The sequence below is a fragment of the Pyrgilauda ruficollis genome, unplaced genomic scaffold (genome assembly GCF_017590135.1).
Source record: "Pyrgilauda ruficollis isolate IOZ18807 unplaced genomic scaffold, ASM1759013v1 scaffold2, whole genome shotgun sequence".
Classification (NCBI taxonomy): Eukaryota; Metazoa; Chordata; class Aves; order Passeriformes; family Passeridae; genus Pyrgilauda; species Pyrgilauda ruficollis.
In genome coordinates this window covers 29231372-29254658 of record NW_024519206.1, presented here as the reverse complement: position 1 = coordinate 29254658, position 23287 = coordinate 29231372, and the positions used below count along the sequence as shown (strand labels likewise).

Here is a 23287-nt window from a genome sequence, read left to right as displayed (position 1 = left end):
ATAGGATTGAGGATCCTAATATCCCAAGGCCTTTCTGAAAATCTCATCTTACACATGGTCTTAACCACTTCATCACAGTCAGTAAATAACAGCAGGTACTTGTTAACAGCATGTGTATTAGTCACTGAAAATAATTTATCCCTGCTTTGGGGCTCCTCTAAAGAAATTATACCTCTCAATTTCTCAGCTTTCTCTATATAACACCTGAGAAATAATTGTTTTCATTTTTCTTTGCCTCATTGATTGTAGAATAAATAATCCATGAATAACTCCCTATCCTCATTATTCTACCGTATCTGGTGAGCAATAACTTTCAGTTTAGCTGTTTAAGTGCAATGGCAGGAGGGATGAAGAGGGATGGAAAAGAAGAATCAGACTCTTGCCATCCCTAAAACATGAGGTTGGGATATGGCCAGCTTGTCTCCGTCATCTCTTGTAGGTGAAAACCATAGTGAAACTTCAATGCAGCTTGCTTCCTGGCTCGCTCTCGGGCTCAGAATTAATTACCGAATGGCAACATCTGCATTAGCTGCTCCTGCAGCCCCAGCTCTCTGCAGGCGGGATGATGCTCGCTCCCCACCAGATCTAGGACCGCTCGGAGGACTTGCCTGCTGGCCACCTGTCTCGGATCCCCGCAGGCTGGAGCTCGGGGAGCAGCGGTGTGCGGGGGAGCGGCGGGGAGGGCGGCAGGAGCCGGCCGCGGGCGAGCAGGGACACCGCGCCTCCGCTCCGGCGGCCCATTCCCATCCCCATCCCCGTCCCCATCCCCATCCTCATCCCCCCTCGCCCCGGCCGCGCTCCACCTTCCCCAAGCCCCAGCCCCGGTCCCTGCACTGGCTCCCGCCCCGCTCCGCCCCAGCCCTGGCCGCGATCCCCGCCGCCGTCCCCCGGCTCTGCATCTGAGCCAGGCAAGAGAGGACGATCGGGGTCCTGGAGGCCCGAGGGGCGCAGAGGAAGAAGGAGGAGCTGGAGGAAGCGAAGGGAAGGGGAGGGGAGCGCAGGGGAGAGGATTTTCCCATCTCCTGTCTTTTTTTTTTTTTTTTTTTTTGGAGGGGGAAGGTTGCTGCTGCTAGTGGCAGCGTTTCCTCCTGCTGGAAGATGATAAATGCATGAGGAGCGAGGCTCTGAGCCTGCTTCTGTTCTGCGGGAGTGTCTCTGTCTCCCTCCCTCCCCTCTCCCTGCTTCTGTGTGAGTGTGTGTTTGGCTGCCCGGCTGTGTGTGCGTGTACACTGTGTATATATATCTGAGCTGGGAGGTTATTGCAAGCTTCTCTCAGCAGCGCTCCTCTGTACAGGAAGAAGGGCTCAGCTGCAGTGGTAGCATCAACAGCAGCATTAGCAGCACCAACTGCTTTATTCGCCTTTCTTCCTTCCCTTCATCTCCATCTCCCTTTTTCCTCCCTCCTCCCACGTCTTTTGGGGGATTGATCTTCTTTTTTTAAATTATTATTTATTTTTCTACTCTACAATCCTTGTTATTTGATACTTCGTGGCTTTTTTTTTTTCTTTCTTTCTTTTTTTTTCTTTCCCCCTTTCTCTGAGAAGGAGGCACAGCAACAAACACGCACAAACAGAGAAAAATAAGGGAAAGAAAAGTACCGGGACTTATCCTGCTGCTGCAAACCCAAAGATAGCAGACGAAGAGGGGGTTTGGCTTCTACCCCAAGGTAAAGCCCTGCCCCCTTTACCTCCTCGACACCTCCTCCGAGAAAGAGAAGGAGAGAGAGCGAAGGGGGCCAAAGTGGAGACAAGCAGGTCTTCTGCGGCTGGCATTTGGAGTACAGGGAGCCAGGAAGTGAAGGATGGTTGTGGTTACCCGAGCTGGCTGCAGGGCAGCTCTCTTCCTCTGGATTTTCATCAGCATTAGCTGCAGAGCCAGGACCGCTCTGCCTGCATCTCGTAAGTACCCTTTTCTAAGAAACATGCACAATTTCAGCTCTGAAATAAGCCAGAGGAAAATTCTCACAACTCTGCGAGGTTGATTATTTTTCCTTTGCTGATGAATATTGTGTTTGATTTTTCTTTGTATGCGTATGTGTGCACTGAGGTCTGATACTGTTTGCAGTGCTCCCCATCAGATCTTCCTTGGTGATTTCAGTGGTAGCTGGTGTGGAAAGTTGAAAGAGACCTGCTCTGTGATATAATCTCGGCTCTGCAATGGAGTCAGAGGGGGAAAGAAATCAGAAGCTGTTCAAAGTTTGGGGATAGTTTTTGTTTGGCTGGTCGGTTTGGTTTGGTTTGGTTTGGTTTTCCCATCTTCCTCGGAAGGGATGCAATTTGCATTTGGAAGTACTTCACTTCCACAGTTTTGTGAGGGAAAAGAGGGGATGTGAGCAGTTTCCATAACTAGTGTTTTATCCAGGGGCAGCAAGAGGAAATTCTGTCTCATTTGAAGGGGAAAGAGTGATTGTGAGTTGATGAGAGGGAACTGAGCCAGGACAGCTTTTCTTTAGAGCAAAGTTTTGCTGCCCATAATAGAACGAGCAAAGGTATTTTAGAGGAGACCATCAATTGCCCTCCTAGTGAGGCAGAAATAGTAGAAAAATGATCAAACATCTGCTGAAATGCTGAACTTCAGACTACAGGAGTGTAGAGCACCTGCACAAAATCAGATTCTGCTATCAGTATAAAAATGACAGCATATGCATTGATTTCAGTGGATATTAGATCAAATTTTTAACATTACACTGAGCTGTAGTTTTGAGCAAAACATTTTGCAAGTAGATGTCAGTATTAAGTATTTAGTTGTTTCTCTTCAGACTATGTAAAACATTTGCCAATTGCCAAGTATTTTTTAAATACATGCTGAAATGAAACAGTGCATTTTTATAGTATCATCATCATACTGCTGGCTTGATCGGCTGTTTATAGAGGAAGGAAGTGTCCTGAAATGTTATGGATAGATGTGCTGGGATTGCATGCATGTGAATGGGGGTTGATGCTACTGACCAAGAAGGGAAATGCATATAATGTAATGTATATACTGCATAGACATCTATGTAGATCACTCTATTTATTTATTTGTGTAATTGTCTCCTTGGGGGCTGGAATGAACAATGCAATGATTAGGGAATTGGATCACTGCTATGCTTTCTTAGTGGGTTTCTATCTGTTATCATCTAATACCTATTGAAAAACGAGTGTTATTCCAGGATTTACTTGCACTTGCATATTTGTTTGTGTGTCAACAAATATACATAGCAGTGCCTGCATTGTTATCTGGGTCTCAGAGGCTGCAGAATGTTCAGTTGTTTTTCTGCCTTTGAATTAGGAGAAGTATTGATCCTGACATTTACTTCTTAGTTTTGACCAGCTATATAATTTTTCTTAGAAATATTATTTCTTCATGATCATCTCTCGGACTCTGCATAATAGGAATGTGTGGGGGACAGGATCCTTGATTTAGGTTGTCAGAAATCTGTTCTTCAAAAACAAAGTCCCTGCTTTTCTCTAAGAGGGTTTTGTAGCTTTTTTGTTTGTTTTTGTCACTCAGCAACTAATGGCTGTAGTATAACTAGAAAATTACCTACAGTGGGTTATTGATTTCCCAACAAACAAATCTTTAACTTTTGAAAGAAGTTTGTTGAGAAGTTAATGGTTGTAGTAACATCACTGTACCCAGAAATTCCAGGAATGGAGGATATATATAATCTTAATTACAGTTTAGTCATATACATTCCCATCTTGATGATTAGCTATTCAAAAATTTCTTTATATTAATTCACCTACCAAGAGCTTATACATTATACTCCTTATGTAGTGAGAGGCATTTCATTTAATTTCTGACTCACTTCTTAAAGTGAAATGGAACTGAATTTGTTTACTGGAAACATAAATACAGCTAGAAGTACACGTCAGCCTTAAACTTACAAAAGGATTGTTCACTTTGCAGCACATGTTGAAGATTCTTGTAAAGGCTTATGGATGCTTGGGAGCTGGTGCCACAGTACCAACTCTAGTGCTGTGTCACACTGTTTTGGTGCACCACTTTGCTGGTTATTCTGTTGCATGCTTTGCTATACAAACAGTCACTGTACTGTATTTTGTCACTGTGCTCTATTTTCTGGGGTTGTTTGTAACTTTGTCTGCAACTGATTGGGATTGGAGAATTTTGTGAATGGGATTGGAGAATTTTGTTCTCTGTTGACAAGATGATATATCTAGTTTTCATCGTCCTTTTTCTTTTTTTCTTCTTCTTTCTTTTTTTTTTCCCTCTGTCAGTTTTGAACCTTATATTCAGAATACTTCTGAAATGATTAAAAACTGTGTGAAATGCAACTTTGATGTAAAACTTATTTCCAACCACTATTTCATTTTCTCCTCCATTGTTACTTTATGTTTTGGCTTTGAAGTAATTAACAACATCAAATTTATTCTTTACAGTATTTTTAGGAAGTGTGCAAGTCTTATGGTGTACAGTGCATTACAAATCCCTATATATGAGCTCGCTGTTCAGTATTTTCTCACCATCTGCTTGTACTGGCATAGAAAAAGATACAGTTTTCAGAAAGAATAGAACTGGACATTGCTTATGTGAATATGCTGCATCTCAAGTGCTTGCAAAGTAAATCTATCTCTAGTTAAATTGGAATCTCTCAGTAGTACTGATTCAGAAGTGATCATGTTGAAAGCTTTTAATCTCACTTAGTTTTATCTCGAGATGAAGTGGGTGTTGAAAGCCCATCCTCTGGTATAATAAACATACACTGTGATACATTATCACACACATTAATGCTCAGATCTTACTAGCAATTCTATTTGTGGTCATTTTTTCATACCCTGGCAATAAATTCTTCATATTCCTGCAATTTTATTTTTTTTTTAAATAAGCATGGAAGGATGAAAACACCCTTCTGGAAACAAGGCTAATGAACAGCTCAACCAGGAGAGGTCATCACAAGATAAAAAGTAACACAGAAAATACAAATTTAGTGCTTTGTAGTCCTTTATGTAGCGAAGATGGAATGATAAGAATATGAATATGGGTAGACTAACTCTCATTTGTATTCCAATAAAAATCCCAAATACAAAAAGCAGCAACTTTGTTACTTAATAAAATGTTAAAGGTATTAATTATAGGATTGTCTCCTTCTCTCTGAAAGGACTTTATTTTGCAAGTAATTATCTTTCACAGCTAGGGTTTTTTGGGTTTTTTCGTTGTATCTGTTTTTACGCAATGCAAACCTGATGAGCACAGAAATACTAAAACTTCTCGTTTTGATACCTATCATACTTTTGTAGTATGTCCCATACCACTGCTCAAGTTGAAGTTTGAGCCCATTTTACAAAACTTGGTGCAGAAATCAAAAGGGGGGCATGTATAGTAAATCATTAAGATACATAAAAGAAAAAATATACAGCTTTTACCTTTGACTTCATGGCACCCAGATTTTCCTGGGAAAAGTATTGAAAAGGAGTAATGTACCTTTTGAAAGAGCAAGGCATTGTACAAGAAAGTCCTTTTTAAGAGGCCAAGTTGGATGGAGCTCTGAGCAATCTGGTCCAGTGAAAGTTGTACGCCCATGTTTGGCATATGAGGTGTCATATATTCTATCAGATGTACACTTGGGGAATACTTCTCTTCCAGATAATGTCACAGACATAATGATATTTTTGGAAATCTGATCAATTCAATTTTTTTTTTCCTATATAGTAACTGATTAACATTTATTGGTTTAGGTCCTGTTGTCTTGAGGTTAACACAGGGGTCTCACAGAATTTAGTTTCAAGTATACCAAACCAATTTCTCTTACCTTTGGAGTCAAAGCACTTAAAAAATATACTAAACTTTTAATTTGAGGTCCTACCTCTCTTTTAAGTTCATGGAATTTCATAACATTAAACATATGATTTCTCTTTTGTTCTTTTAGAACATTTTAGCTAGAAATTAGAACAAAATTTACGTCCATCATAGTATAGTTGTATTATGATTTAGGTGGTTTTCATCACCATATAATAAAATTCACATTCAACAGACAAGTGACAGTTTTAAAAACATTGCACTGAGTTACTGAGTTACTGTTATTATTTAACAACATTGCATTGAGTTACTCATCATGACTCTTTAAATAAATTGGCTTTTTCTTGAGCAATATGTTAACTTATATGTGAATGAATGAAACAGTATCAAATAGTCTGCTCTTTTTTCAAAATTGGTGGCAGCAGCTACAGTCTGTGTCAGTGCTGAAAATCCAAAGTTTCCAAGAGTCTTTAACTTTTGTGTATGCAACATTGCACAAAACCTAATTGCAGACAGTCATCTAGATAGAGCAAGTCTGATTCAAAGTTTGGTGTCAGTGGGCATTGAATCAATTGTAAATGCCATTGAACTACTGTTTTAAAAACTGTCTTTTGCTTGGGCTGTTTTTGCTTTGCTTGTGTGTTTAGTTTATTTTATTTTTTTTTTAATTCTGGTGCAATAATATGAAATAAGGCATGAAAAGTTCTTTAATAAGTAGTCCAGTCTGAAAGAAAGTTTGAAGGTGAAGTTAAAGACTTCAAATTGAAAACTTGTTTCTGAACATTGGTTGTTTCTTTTGATGAGAAATATGTTTTTTTTTTTTTTTTTTTTTTTTTTCCTCAGTTTATTCAGGTACTTTTAACACAGGAGACTATTTCAGTTGCTTCAGTTGTGATAGGAAATTACGTACATATAATGCATTAGACATCATACTGTACCTTATCATACTGTACCTCTTCTTGAATAACTCACGTTGCAATGGATCTGTTACAGACAGTAGATTTTCCTATAGAAGTTCTTCAGGGCTTTTAACTTGGATCTCTCAGTCTCTAAAATTGTCAGATATCATGTTTACTGTTTAGGAGTTTTTAAGACTGTAGTAGTTTTAATGTTTGGGACAATAAGATATTATGCACAAACCATGGGGGAGTTTCTGCATTTTCTTTTTTCTAGATTTTCAAAAGCTGATCTCACTCTGCATGATCTGACTCATAGGTTAATATAGGATAACTGGTTAAATTTTGAGGTCTTCCCCTATGCATGTCTATGTTCTGAATAGCTGTCATGCTCATCTTACAAAAGCACATGGACTTGCAAATGTGATCCAGTCAAATAGGAAACTTCAACTAGAAACTGTTAGAGAAGCAACAGGAGTCTTCATCAGATGAGATGATAAGTGACTTTGCAAATTCTTTAGTCTTAACAATTTTAAATCATTTAAAATTATAGCATTATTTCCAAAATCCACATAGAAATGAGATCCTTCTTTAAAAGATCAGGAAGACTTGTAGAATAAAAAGAGCAGTCCACTACCTTGAGCCTTCTTGCACTGAAGGAAATGGAAGTTGTGCCACAGATGTTAGGAACAGTGTAGTTATGTTTTTTGTCATGAGTTCATGATTCAGTCCATTGGTATGAAATACTAGAAATTATTAAAAAGATTCTTCAGACTTTGAATGAACATTGATTTTACCTGTATTGCACTTCATTTATCCAGTAACTTAATTGGCATTGCATAGGTAGATAATCCAAGACTACCAGCTAATTGCAGAACATGTTAAATCTCTAAATTTGGTGAAGTAGAAAATTGCAGTAATCAGTAATCAATTCTTTTGAGCCACTTGCATTTCCAACTTTGAAGACAATTTAGATATAATAAAAGAATTCCCAAGTCCTGTGCTTAACATTTACAAAGAACCTGGGCACTTGGTTTTGACAGTTCTGCAATTTTAAAGCAGCTTTACAAAGCTGAGACCTTTCCTACCTCAGAAATGGTCTCAGTATTCATTCACTGTAGTAGTAGCCAGCCTTTTCCGATTGGGTCTTTAAGGTTGAACAGCAGATAATTCAGACCAGAAAAGGATATTGACATTCACATTTACCTCTTTCCTCTGCCTAAAAAAGTCTAGAGATTTTTTGACTTTACGATCTCCTGGTGGAGATATGGTTCTTTCAGACATTTAACTTAAGCTAGCAGTCATGCTAAGTCCATTGAGGGACTGGGAAACTTATTTACACATGCAGTTCGTTACTTGATGTTAATATTTACCACCACTTGAAATATTTATCAAATATTTTATTTTAAGCTGTGTATGTACTCCAAAAATGTTTTAAATAAATCAGTGACTAAAATCGACTCAACATAGCTAGGAACTTTGTTGCCAGTTTTGCATTTGCATTGGTAAAAGCTCAAGTTGGGTTACAGCTTTCAATGTGTAAATAAAATAAGCAGCTAAAAGTACTTTCTAGAAGTCAGAAAGCATTTGAACTGTTCTAGCCAAAGGATTTTCCATCCCACAAACAAATGTGATGTTTTTGAATGAACATTTATTATTTGCATCTAGAATATTTAAGTATCAGCTTAAAGGGAAAGTAATTTTTCTTGTAGAAATTTAATGACTGTTTAAACATAAACATAAACATTCTGTTTGATTTTGTAAAACTGCTATGTCATTTAGTATTTTGTAGCCTTTGCCCAAGGAAGTCAGCTATATACATGCTACATTTCTGCTTTCTGTTTCTACAATGTAGGAATAATCTGACTAAAAAAATAAGGTTTTTTTGTTTTGCATCAAGTCTAGAGGGGTGTCACTGTCTGGGTTTCTTAAATCACCTAAATATTGATAAAAATGTCTCTTATTGATTGCTTAATCATCTTGTATACTTTAACTGGTATTTACTGAGAACCCAATGAAAACCTGGAATTTATAGGGAGGTACTACAGAATATCAGCAGATGAGCTGAGGAGACTGCAAGGGTCCATTTCCATAAGGGGCAGCAGAAAGCCTGTGATGGAAGGTTTGCCAGAAAAGAAAAGGAAGAATTATTGTCTAAGGGCCTAATGCAATGGTATAAAACACAGCAGGAAAGGCAACCTCAACATATTTAAGGTTTTCCTACCATTTCATACCATATCACTGGTTTTAAGTATCATTGGTGTAAAGTTCTTGGAACACACTTTGAAATGCAATTAAAGTGGAATATGCTCTGTCTTGCCCTGCCCATAGCATTAGCATTGCATTAGGAAAAGAGTAAGCTTCTGTGAGAAATGGAGTCAGAAGCATATCCTGTACAGGGCAGGCTCTGCTGGATACATGCTCCCAAGCTTCAGCAAGCTGTATTCTATAATGTTCTTTCCTTTGGTTTTACATCCAAAAAGTTATGCTAGTGGGCATACTGTCAGTTATATGATGAATGTCCTATCTGCTTCTTCCCTGGTACAGCCAAGCTGTTAGAAATGATAGCAGAATTCCCTCTAGATAAGAGACGGTATTCTTTACTGTTCCAACCCTTTTCCAAAAAATATACATCACATGGTCACACACCCGTTTGCTCCTGCTCCTAATTAATTTGCCATTTCTCACATGCCTCCTTTCTGATTTTATTAATCATCTTACTCCCTACTCTCTGTCCTCTCCCTACCCTTTCCTCCAGCAATAAACTGACTCCACTAGCTTCTCTTGGATTCTCATTGATTCATCACTGTTTTGAGTAATTTGCTGAGCCTGAAACTAAGGGAGATTGTCTTCATTGATTCCTGATTAATTCATCTGTTTGTGAAAGCTAGGTACACAGGTAATAACTCAATTGAAATTCCTTCACTGCTTAATTGCTGTGCCATAATCCTGGCCTGTTAAATCAGATAATCAGATATTATGAATGAAGTTAGAATTTATTTTTTCAAAACACAATTATTAGAATATCACTATAAGGAATGTTTTTATTAATTCTGTTTTTAATTATTCATAAAATGCAATTTTAGAGTTTAGGTCAGTACAGTGCACAGGTTTTATTCATATGGAAAAAACTGTGTCAGAGGAATTCTGTGAGTGAATTATGCTTCCAAATCTACATATTCGTATCTTAGAAGGCCAAAAAGGATCCAACCCAGCTACAGTGATATGGTTGATTGTATTACTACTTTTTCTGCCTCACAGATGTCCTGGTTTAGGGCAAATTTGGGAGGAAACTTCCAAAGGAGCCCCTCTAGAAAGTAGATTCAAGAAGCCTCTCCCCCTACAGTTTCAGGAAAATATTTCCTTGGAGAAAAGTGAAAAAAACTTGACTATTTGCTTGTTAGCAAAGTATTCACAGGCATAAAAAATTAATAATATTAAACAATAAAACCTCTCACTGCTCTGAAGAGATGGCAAAATTCAGAAAGTCCTTGTCATGGGGTGTAGCTCAGCTTGCTCAGTCTCTTATTAGTCCCTCTGGGGCTGGAAAATGCCACATCCCAGGCCCCAGTAGGCCACAGGTGTGAGCTGCTGGTGCTTTTCTAAGTTTTCAGTCCAGAGCAGGTTTGAACAGCCTCAAGAAAAAGAAAAACCACAGTCCAGGGAACTTCACTCCCTCAGCTAGCTAAAAACTAACTAAAAGCAAAAGAGAGCTCTCTTCCACTGTCCGTCCGTGCTGTAGACAACACAGTCTCAGAGAAGAGAAAGATGAAACTCTTACCTTTATATTTTGAAAACAGCCACCTCAGACATTCCACTGCTTCTCCTTCTCCCCGCTTCACTCTCAGATCTAGTTTTAAGGGTGCAGAACTTAATAACCACCATAAACAGAACAGACAATTGGGGATACATGCATCATAAAGTCATGCCAGGACAACAGATCATAAAATCAATTCCCAATCAGGGAATGGTTTGGGTTGGAACTGACCTTTAAAGATCATCTAGTCCAACCCCACCCCACAGGCAGGGACATATTTCATCAAACCAGATTCCTCAATGCCCTGTTCAACTTGATTCTAAACACTTCCAGGGATGGGATATTTGCAGCTTCTCTGGGCAGTCTATTCCAGGATTCATAGCTTTTGAGTAATCTAAATCTACCCTCTTTAGTTTAAAAATGTTCTTCTCATGCTATCAGTACATGCTTTGGTAAAAAGTATTTTTTTAATCTTTCTTGTGGGCACCTTTTAAGTATGGAAAGGCTGCTATATAAGGTTTGCCTGGAGCCTTTTTTTCCAAGATAAACCATGCCAACCCTCTCAGCTTCTCTTCATGAAAGGGAGAAGCCCTCTGACTATTTCCTTGGCCCTCATGTCAATAAACTCCAACATGTCAATGCCTTTCTTCTGTTGAACTGGACTGAGAGTGGCCCCAGAGCTGGACTCAGTGCTCCATATGAGGTCTAAGGACAGCAGGGTAAAGGGGCAGTGTGACCTCCCATGACCTGCTGGCCATGCTGCTTTTTATGCATTCCAGGATCCTACTGTCTTTCTCAGCTGCAACTGTACATTGCTGGCTCTTACATAAATTTTCATCTGCCAACATCCCCAAGCCCTTCCTTGCTTTCAATCCATTCATCCCCCAGTTTGTATTGCTTCTGGGGATTGCCCCAACCCAGGTGATGGACCTTACACTTGGATTTGCTGAATTTCATGAGGTTCATGAGACCACTCCTCAAGCCTGTCCACATCTCTTTGGATGGTGTCCTTTCCCTCAGTCATATCAACAGCACCACTCAGCTTGGTTTTGTTCCCCAAACTTGCTAAGGGTACACTCAACCCCATGGTCTAGGTCATTAATAAAGACATTTAACTGTACTTGTTCTAATAGGAAAAGGAAAGGAAAGTTCTCTCTCTGAAGGAAAACACTCATCTCCATTTGGATCTCCATTTGGACTTTGAGCCATTGACTCTTTGGGCATGGCTGTTCAGTCAATCCCTATCCATCTAAAAATTCATGCATTAAATCATACTTCTCCAGTTTAGAGACAAGGGTGTTGTGTAGACTATGTCATTGGCCAGGTAGATTCATCAGAAGCTCTTCCCTTATCTACCAATAGAGTCACTCCTTTGTAGAAGGCCACCAGGCCTGTCACATATGATTTGCCCTTCATGACACCAAGTCTACTTTCCCTAATATACCTCCTTGTCATTCATACTCTTTGGCATAGTTTCTAGGAGAATCTGTTTTCATGACCTTCCTAGGCACAGAAGCTGACTGGTTGACAGTTCTCAGAGTATCTATTTTACACATTATATAAATGGGTGCAATGTTTCCCCTTTTCCAGACATTGGGGCTTTTGCTTGACTGTCATGACTTTTCAGAAGTGAGAGAGAACTACTTATATCTGCCAGTTCTCTCAGGACCCTGGGATGCATTTTTTCAGCTTCCATAGACTTGTCTATGTTCAGGTTCCTCAGCTGGCCTTGAATCTGGTCTGCTCCCACAATGGAGTCCCTGCCTTTATATTCAGGGGCTTGAGAGATGTGGGAAGTTGAGCTGGCAGGGAAAATTTGAGGAAAAATGTTGCTGAGTACATCAGACTTCTCCATATCAGCTGTCATCAGATGCTCTGTCTCATTTATCAGAGGGGTACAGTTTCTTTGTCTTCCTTTCCAAAGTCACATACCTGTCAGGGTTTTCACACATTTCCTTCTGGCATTAAATGTCCTGGTCTGGAGCTATGTTCTTTACCCTAAGTTCATGACTTCAGACATGGTCACATTGAAATGCCTAATGCTTCCTTTTACCTGCTGGCTTAGTTGTCCCAAGCTTTTGACATGGAAACTTCAAGTCATCTTCAGCTTCAACGACTATGCATTTTTCTGCAGTTCAAATAATAAAGATGTTAAGCAATGAAGGACTGAAAATCAGACTTCCACTAGTTCTCACTAGAAACCACTCATTTTCTTTGTTACAATTACATTTTGAGATATTGAGAGTGCCACATTTACAATAATTTTGAATCTTGATTAAAATAGTGTAGACTGTCATTCAAGTGCCTTCAGAATTCAAAATACATATTATTGCAATTTATGCAGAAACAGACATAAATGCATATATCTGCAAATTTCTTGTGATCCAATTTCTAATTTTCAGGAAAAAAAAAAAAAAGAAGCCTTCGGAATAAGATCTACTTTTTAAAAAAACTATGTTGATTTTCAGCAATTGCATTTACATCATTTAAATTTTTGTTAATCAGGTTTTATTATTTTGTCTAGCAGCAATATTAGTTGGAGTGGCTTGTGCAGGTCATCTTTTTCAGTATTTGCACTTCACAGTTTCTTTCAGCCTTCTGGAATTTCCTTGTTGTTTTAAGGATTATTGGAAATCAGCAATAATCACCAGAGACCTTCTCAGTTACAGCTTGCCCTGCTGGTTGAAACTGCCTAACCTTGTTAACCTCTGTTTAACATCTTTGTCAGCTTTTATTAGAATGTAAATTGTTTTGTTGCCACTTTGGGATCTAACTATGCAGTCTTGTTCATTTTCCTAACACTGTATGTTTTTGTCTTTTCTGCGTGATTGGCAAATTCATCACTTATATGTAGCAGTCTTTTGGTATGGCTCCTTTTGCTCCTCAACTCCTCTCTCATTTCTTAAAAAAACCCCAAAACACAAAACCCAACACCCACACCTGTGATTTTGGTTCTTTTTTCTAAAAATAGTTCTTATGATTTCTGTGCGCAGACAAATTAAACCTTATATATTTTTGTGCATAATTTAATGTATTTGTTAAATTCTGCTTTACACAATCACAGAATGGTTGAGTTTGAAAGGGACTGCTGGAGGTTATCCTGCCTTGCTAAAATAAGGTTCCTTATATCAAATCTAAATCTGTCCTCTAGGAAGGCTATACAGCAGCAGATTACATGGCCTTGGAGAGGCTAGAGCAACATGGCTTCTGGTTTCAGGTAGAAAGGAGTAATATGATATTTTCTGACCTGTTCTGTTCTGGTCCTTAGTATTGCTTCAAATAAGAAGAGAAAATTCATTTGGATTTTAGGGATTCTCTGAATTATTAATTTAACAATTTGCTACATCACTAAGGTCAGGCTCATAGAAATACCCCTCCCAGTCTTCAGTGACGTATTTTTCTATATTCATAGGGAATAGTTAGTTCAGAATTCTTGATGTCATAGAGAATATTTATATTCAGAATTTGAAAATCACTTCTCTTCTGTTGCTGAAGATTTACCTTTTATGAAATATCAGTAAAACCATTATGTTGATTGTGAAGAGTGTACAGAGATAGAAGTTGATTTTATTTTTCTTCTCACTGGGAAAGGAAGTTGCTTTTGGTTTTATATTAAATCTGAAATGGAATAGCTATAACTGTTATTACCTGAATACTTCACTAGGAAATATTTTTCCTTATTTGTACAGCTGTTGAGTCCTGAAAAATATAATTGCAGACAATGAGGACCAGGAAAAGAAATTTTGATGTGCTGAAATAGGGACACTCAGATTACAGGCCTATCACAAAACCAGACACATCAAAAACAGTCTAATGAGTGAGAATTCTGTCCTCGAAATTATGACCTAAAAGTTTTCTTCAATTCTTCTCTCTAAATCTAAGAAAAGGAAGATGGAACCAAACTAGAAAAATCTTGAGATGGAAGTAAGTACTGAAATTTCGGAGATGACTCAGATTCAAAACTCAGTGGACTGAGGTCAGTCCTTCTAGATCAGTCATGTCCCTGCATATATTCCTCAAACTCTATATCAGGATCAATTTGGCCATTTTTATTTTTTTTTTTAACTTCATGAGGGTGCACATGCAGTGTCCCTTTGGATTGCTCAAGATTCTCTGTATCATATAGCCTGTATTGTGTTGATGTAGGAATGCATCCCCCAAAATGTTGTAAGATGGCATGTTTTCAAGTAAGCAGCTACATGAAAAGTGCATGAGTAACTGAATGAAATGAAATAAATCTAAAACAAAGAAAAATAAGGCCGAATTTTCAACAGAACTATAACAAAATTGTATCATAATTCTGAGAAACCACAACAAATATTTCACGTCTGATTGTAGGACTGAAAAGAATTTATTGCCACTGTGTCATTTACACAGAGACATAAAGATTAGAGGAGTGCTGAGAATTTTTGCTGCAATTTCAGAGGTATGATTGGCATTTTATGGTTATACACACATCTAAGACAATACTCTACTTTGCAAGAAGAAAATTATTATTTGCAAGTATAGCCTGTTATTTGTACTTATAAATCAGTGTATTCCTTGCTTTGTTTTAATAACTCTGATTACAGAAAGAAATGAACATAAAGTTATGAAGGATATCATAGTAATTCAGCATATAAAGATATAAATACTTCTAATAACATTCAAACTTTATATATGTCAAAGAAAAATTGTTCTGGTGTCAGTTTTAATGAGGAATATAGTTATTTTTCAGCACTGGTGTTTAATGCTTAAAACGTTTTTATTTTCCTACCTTCCATCTTCCTTCTGCCCCAGGCAGACATTTCAACTAATTCAAATAAAAACACTTATGTGATATTCCAGAAGATTCTTATCCTTTGATTTTGGCAGAGGAACAAGAAGGAAAACGCAGACATCTTTCTGTATATTCCTGCAGGCAAATCCATACTAATATCTGACGTGGATCCCTCAAGAGCTAAAAGATGTGAATAGATCCTGAGGGATGTTTTATAATAGATGGGATTGGAGACCATGAGGGCAAGAATCAGGAATTCCTTCTGTAAAATCTTCAGCTCCTTGAAAAATGTACAGAGGCTGTGGAAGGAGACAGATAACCTGGAGCTGGTTAAGTTCTCTAGTTCTCTGCCGTTTTTGTTGTACATCGCATGTTTGGACTACTTTTTTGTGGATATAAATAGGATAAATATTCAAACCATTTGTAAGAATTAGCCTCAAATGTAAATCTGTGTGTTATCTATGTCTTTAATAAGGAGAGTGGTGTGCATAAAACAGTGTTTATAACACAACTGATAGCAGTAAAATTTTTCAGTGCTAGATCTCTAATTTGTTTTTAGCAACAGTAATATTTTCATAAACCATATTGAAATAATCCAGCCACATTCTACACAATAAAATCTCCCTTAGATTTCTAAATGGCATTTATGAAATCTGGCTGGCAGAAAGGCACCACAAGTACTTTCAAAGAAGGAATCTGATTCAGCAGCAGAATTACTCTTCAAATGGAAGCTTTGCATTGCTCTGGATTTGTTTCAATTGAATTTAATACACATAATCAACCAGTCTGCTAAATGGACTTCTGTTGGGGTTTAGGTTTCCTTCCTTTTGTTCCTTTTCACTTATAGAATTTTTTCCCATAAGTTGCTAGGAAACACTAACAACTGGGTACTTAAGAAAAACAAAAGAAGTGGCCAAGCTCAGGGGAGGAGGGCATCTGGTTGCACTTATCTCTTATCTGGCGGTTTCTCTCCATGGGGCAGAGATACCTCGACAATTGCACTGATAAAAGATAGGGCTGGGGCAACTGCAGGCTCTCTCTCTTGGCTTCAGAGGAGCACGGTGGAGCTGCTGCCTGGGGAAGGGAATTCACTGCTGCCACTGGAGCCCAGCCCAGAGCTGCTTCTTTGCCATGGCGTGAGCCTCTGCTTGTGAGAGCAGCCACTGAACTGGGACCTTATTATCACCTACATCACTAAAAGAGGGACTTTTCACCATCTGCTCAGGTGCCCTGGATCCTCAGCTCGCCTCTCCCTGCCCTGCTCAGAGAGCCAAGTAACCGCTGCCTTGCCCCTGCCGCTTCTTCGGCACTGCTCTGAGCTTTCGCTGCCCTGTAGCCTCGCACCCCCTGCCTGCTGAAACGTCCTGCCATCCCAGCTTGGTCCCAGCTCTTCAGAGTCCTGATGGGACACTGGGATCAGCTTCACCCCCCCGCCCCAGGGTTTGTGAAGCACAGCCTCTCTTCCCTCACTTCCCGTCATGGTCAAGCAGCCATTACTGCGTGCGCTCTGACCTCGCCCCACAGCGCCCCCTGCAGCCACGGAGGAGTCATCGCACCTGCCCTGCCCACCGGGAGCCAGCAGCGCCTGGAACTGCACCGGAGGGAAAGGCCGAGAAGGCTGGGATTGGGTTCTGGCTCTGTTTGGTGCTAATGCTGTACTTTTGTTGTTGTTTGTTTGCTTTATCATGCATACTAGTAAAGAACTGTTATTCCTATCCTCATATCTTTGCCTGAGAGCCCCTTAATTTTGAAATTATAATAATTTGGAGGGAAAGGGTTTAGATTTTCCATTCTAAGGGAAACGCCTGGCTTCCTTAGCTGACACCTGTATTTCAAACCAAGACAACTTTACACCTAACGCCTGATTTTTTTGGGATTAATAACTCCTCAACTAGTGTAATTTCTGTGACTTGAATAATTTTATGGTTGAAATAATAAGAGACCTTACTGTCATAGACTTACTGAGGATGGTAGAAAAGAATACATGAAAATAACAGATATTGACTTCTAGGGACACAATAATAAACACACAACAGCAACCTTACTCAAGGTTATTTAAGAGTTTATTGACTTATGCGTAATCTTCCTAAACAATTATTACTTATTTTAGTTATCAAGTTTATTTCCAGAGAGGATGAGCCCTTCAGAAATTAATTCTTAAAGGTTTAGAATTCCAAAGGCTACATTCTGCCCAAATCAGAGATACAGATACCAATTTATCTAATTGGTACTGAGCAGTGAATTTCAGAATACACAAAATCTATTCATTAAAAATAGCAGCAAATTAGGCCATAAAATGTAAGGGATTTGATTGGCACATAGAAGGTAGAACTGTCAGTTATTTTCTGGGGTTTTTCTTGACTGTTAAGTGTGACTTTTTGGATGACATCAAATGGCTTTACAACATTTTGGAGCTTAAAAAATAAAATAGTATCCAATTAAATTTATTGACTAGCAAGTTAATCTGTAAAGATTTAATAGAGTATGATAATCTTGTATCAGAATATCTCAGAGTCTTTGAGAGGAAACTATCACACATATTTAGATAATTTGAAATCCTAGCCAATAACTTTTCCAGAAAAACTTTAAATCAATTACTCTCTAGTGTACATTAAAGCATCTGCACTTCCAGTACATAAAATCAGCAGAGTAATATGCATCTAACAGTATTTTTAATAGTTGTTAGTACATCTTCAGTTAAAGACATTTCAGTCACTGAAAGACTGAACCATTCATGTTTTGCAATGGATTGCATTGTAAATATCTTTGTAATTTAAAATAATGTTACAATTGACAAAATCTCCAGAGATTTCTTCAAAGTGTTGCAACTTGTAAGAGGTTCAAGGAATGGTTTAGGCCCATTTTGGTCACACTGGAAGTTTGGTTTCCAGATAAGGGAAGAGGCTGATGAGAGGTAAATCCTGCAAGGTGGAATCAATCCTTATTATGCCAATGTCCTTTCTTACATAATCACTAAGCTGTGAATACTCCCCTTTGAGTAGAGATGGGGACATGGAGACATAGGATGAAGGTATTCATCTTGGCTGGAGGATCATGATTGATTCAACTGAGAGACAACTGCAGCATCTCAGATGTCAAAGACTCATAAAATGTCCCGCAATCCACAATATTACATCATCCAGCATGAAACTCCCTGCCTGAGGGGAGGTACATGGTCATTCCCACCTGAATCTGAGTGACTACAAACCAAACAGATTTTGCATTCTGTGGATTCTTACCCCCTGCCACTTGTGGATAGATTCACTCTCTTTCACTCCCTCTGCCCCTTGTCTTGCTCTCTCTCTCCCTCTCCCCCTCACATTTGCTGCTAAATAAAATCTGTGCTATTGCCTTTGGCATATGGTCTTGTTTGCACCTTAATTCGGGCAAAGGCATCTCTAATAATTTTAATAATCTGATTTTAACACCATCAGACATACTGTTACATCAGAAATAGATTATATATCCATATGTCAAATATTACTGTACTTTGTGCCAAGTTTTATGTGTGATACACTGTTGGAACCCTAGCTGCTGAGAATTTTAGACTTTCTGTGCTGACAGGCACTGACCCTCAAGGGAACATTGCATTTGACCGGAAGCCATAGAAAAACTTCCAAAACTGAATGGTAGAACTGGGATTATGGGTGTGTAGTTTGAATAGAAGTGTGTAATATCACATGGTGTAAAATTTAAAGGTTTTAAAATATAACAATATATATAAAACAAGATGAAAGTTTTAAGGCAAAGACTAGTCCTTCTTCACCTTCTTCTTAATGAGTTTGGGTGGAATTGTGTAATTAGATAAAAAAGTCTGCATTACAGGCCACGAGTAGTTAGTTATTAAGTTAAAAGTGAAAATAATTTAAGTGTAGTTTCTTAATTAAACAGTTTATCCTTAAAAAGCCTTGTAAAAAGAGAGATACAGCTCAATTTTTAATTTGTTAACTTGAAGTACTGTAGAACTCACAGTTTGTAAGAATATAATATAAATAAAACTAATAAACATCTAAGTCTGAATAAGAAATACCATCTCACACATTTAATCCCAACCCTAAAAAAACCCCCAAAATACAACTCAAAAATAAACTACATGACTAACTTGCTATGAGCATCTTTGTTAGGTATAATTTCTGAAAATCGCTTATATTTCCAAAATTTTGGTAAGTTTTAAAAAACAAAACATGGGAGACTATCTTGGCAAGGAGATATATCAGCACAACACAGCAGTAAACTGCCTCAGAGCTTCAGTGCTGTGGACTGAAGAGGCAGCTCTGGGTTAGTGTATATAGAGTAATAAAAGTCCACTCAGAATGTCCACTTGAAATGTCCTCTGGGCAGTGAAAAAGGAATCTAGAAATCAGTTAAAAAATAGGATAAAATTTATTAGCCACTTTTACTTTGAAGGGAATGCAATGATTCATAGGGAGCCCGGTTGACAGTATGAATAACTCAGATTGCTCCTGGATTATATGACTGCTTATAAGATCAGTAAAGACTTAAGAGATATACCTAATGGATTGCTGACATTCGCTTGCAGATAGAAATAGACATGAACCTTCCGCTTCTCAATTGCAGATCCAAGCCCACTGGGTGACTTTACTAATTTCATTGTTAATTCAATTTCTGGGAACAAGGGAACAGTTCATGAGAGCTGCAGTTAGAATCATCAGGCATAATATTCTTCATTCCTATCACAAGAGGCTGCCCGTTTCTTGTTGAGGTTCCTGCTTGGATCTAGCTGCAGTAGGGTAGCTGACTTTTTTTAAAACTCCAAAGATTTGTTCTCTGCAAGTGCAGAGGTTGATGCCTTAAAGACCTTGTTACAAAGAATTGGGAATTTTAAGGCTGATTTTTAAGAGCTTTAGGACAGACCTAGGACCTTTTCCAGGAATGATTATAAAATGGATGAAATATTTCAGTGAGAGTTTTGGCAGGGAGTTGTCCAGCTCACACTAGTTGAGAAGGAAGTTGCAAACACACAGGAGGAATTTTTATCTCCCTTCAAAAAGGTCAGAGCTGATACTACAACTGATCAGAACCCTAAGGATGGACTCATTTGATCATGGACTGGATATGCATGCATTGACTGATACAAAGTAGGGGATTGTTAAATGTAAGGAAACCAGACATTTGGGAAAGCAGGTCAGCTAACTCCAGCCACTTCCTCTTGGCTAGCAACCATTACATGTGGTCTTTCCTGAGGATGTCCTAATAAACCAGATTTAAATAAACCAGAAATAGAAACAAATTTGACTAGCTAACTTAAAAATGCCTTCGCAGATATAGTCTTACCTTGATGTGTAGTAAATGAAATCACCTATTCCCATCTTTTTAACATTCATGGGGGGAAAGGTTAACCCCAGACTGAGACTGAACTGAGAGGGTTGGGGATTTAAACCATGACTGTCTGGGTTTTTGCTGCACAAACAAATGAAGGTGTCACCAAATAAATACCCATGTTTGTATCTTGGCTATTTTTTTACTGCATATGTGGGCTATTAAATCCTCATTCCATTTCTGAATACCAGCATGCCATAGTCATAGTTTTGGGTGTTCTTTATTTTTTTTTTTTTTTTTTTTTTTTAAATTCTGTGTTAAAAGTTCTCTTTGGGAGTGACTTTATAGCTATTTATACAACAAACAACATTTTCCCCCAGGCAGTTAGAAGTTAATTTTCATTTGAATACTTATTTTTTAGAACAAACATATGAAAGAAAATTTCTCTTTCAAATAAGAAGAGGAACATTATGCTTCAGATCAGTTTTTGTACAAGGAATAAGCCAGAAGATTAATCAAACCCCTATTTTGCATTCAACAGATCATTTAGTAAACAAGCATGGAAAATTAGAAGCTTATTGAGTACAACTGTACTATTTTCTTGATCAGAAAATTTTAATTAAAAATAGTAGCATAGTAAGCCAACCTCCTTCTTACTTCCCACTTCTCTTAACTGCTGAACATCGTGGAATTTTGTTCTTTTTGTTATATTTCTACTAAATTATACCTGATTATTACAATCCCAAAGCATATAATATTTATGCTCATAAAGTCATGCAAAAATCAACTAGAAATCAAATGAGAACACTGCCTTTCAATAGCACATTATCAGATAAACTTTGAAAGTATTTTAATTTAAAATTCCTCTGTAATCAAATAAGGAAGCTGATCTTATCTGAATGGGTTTTTTTAAATTACTTTTCCCATCACCACACCCTTCTTATACAAATTCTCTCTTCAGATAAACAATTTGTCAAAAATTAATTTATTTCAATCTCCGGACATTTCAATAACCTAAACTCTGCCTCAGTACCCTATAACTTTTTTCTTTGTAGCCAAAGAGATTCCAACTTTCTATGGGAAGGCAGAGGTTCTTTTCCTACTGTTTTAATACTTCATTTTTATCTTCAACATACTGATATCCATACCATATGTTGATGTTCAACTTGATGACAATCTGGGAATTTTTTTCTTTTTAAATTGTAACAAACTTTGCTTTTTTCTTATGCATAACATAGCATCAAAATAGACAGCTGTCATAGTTTTGCTGTTGATAGATGACATTTGATTTAAAAGGTGTTCACAATCTCATCCAATTGTTTTGCAGTGGAGAAGTTTGGATGCATGATGAATAAGTGTTGAGTGTTACAGCAATCATTTAATTGACTTCAGAGTGCCCACTATTTAATGTACCTAACACAGTTTTGATGCTGACTTCTGAAGTGAATACAATGTTCTGCAGCATTCCAGCATATGATTAAAACAGTTTTCAACATATATTTTGGCACAGAACTTGACCCACTTTCACACTTCTAAGGTTTAAAATAAAATATTACTCACATTGCATTCCTATTTTTGTAAAAACCTACCATATCAATCTTAAAGAAAACTGCACTACACTCTAACTGGTATGTGTGTAATATAAGTAATAATAATAATTTATAGCTGAATAACAGCATTCCATGATTAGGGATCTAGTAGTAATGTATAGACATTGTGCTCAAAGCAATAATCATTACTCAAGTAAGCAGTACCTGCAAAGTCATGCATACTTGTGTAAATAAGAAATTACCTACATTTATAAGGAATGAAGGAACAAATCCATGCATTACTTAATCATAATACCTTCTTACACTATTTAAGGCTTTTTATGTGCACACTGCAAAGGAATGCATGGGGGTTAAGGAGGTACTTGATTTGCAGAAGGGGTATGAGGCAGTAAGTCAAGTGGACTGGTTCCCACTGTCCATTTTGTATTAGATTGCCATAGAATATAATTTTTGCCCCACGACCTGTTTTCCTACTGTCAAGCAGCTTTTCTTCTACTTTCTAAAGCAGAAAGAAGGAGATGAAATATTTCCCTTCTGAAAGAAGGAGCTGAAACGTTTTTCTTCAGAGAGCAACCATTTAAAATGCTGATTCTTGAGGTGTAAAACCCTGAAAAATAATTTTAATGAATTATCAGGTTTAAAATCCTGATAGTTTTGGCATCTCTTCCAGATTTTAGAAAAAATCTCTGTATCTATACATTTGTTTGGGTTTTTTCCCAGTAATATATAGCATATAAAATTATACAAAAAAACTCTTTATCTGTACAAACCTTGCCTTGCTCCCTTAAGCTCCATTTGCCTGACAGCAAAGTCCTGTGACACCTGAAACTGAACTGTAAATACTGACTCACTTTCTAACTAAATTCATGGCAAATTAACGAAAGTTGCAATGTATTCGACACAAACTGGGTTAAAATAATGCCAGTCTTAAATCTTCACTCTGTTAGTGGGGTTTAAGTAGAGGACTAGCAGTGTCCTCAGCAGTATTATAAACACATTCGCATCCCTGTTTCATCCTCTTTTAGGTGTTGAATTTGTATCAGTTCTATTCCTTATTTTTTGTGGGCAAATGAATTAATTTGTTTATTCTACAGCTGAAAATTGTTTAGATGTTTCAAGCCTTATGCCACTGTAGCAGCATAAGAGATGAAGTAATTATCTTTCTGAGCACATGTTAAAATGGAGAGATGGGAAAAAGAAGAGTGCTATAATGTAAGAAGAGAGGAATTAAGAAACAGGACAGATTACTATTTCTTATTTATATGCTACCAAGATTTTGTTACATTCAGGTTTAATGTCTCCCCAT

General features: G+C 37.8%; 1 protein-coding gene across 1 annotated transcript in view; it reads left to right on the top strand.

Moving 5' to 3' along the window:
* Window positions 1–1263: 1263 nt before the first annotated feature.
* The window catches only part of CNTNAP2 (contactin associated protein 2), a 1012072-nt gene continuing 990048 nt past the window's right edge, over window positions 1264–23287 (top strand). Inside the window, exon 1 of the mRNA XM_041466404.1 lies at window positions 1264–1898. Coding sequence (XP_041322338.1) covers window positions 1802–1898 — 97 coding nt within the window. The 5' untranslated portion in view covers window positions 1264–1801. The remainder of the gene's footprint in view (window positions 1899–23287) is intronic.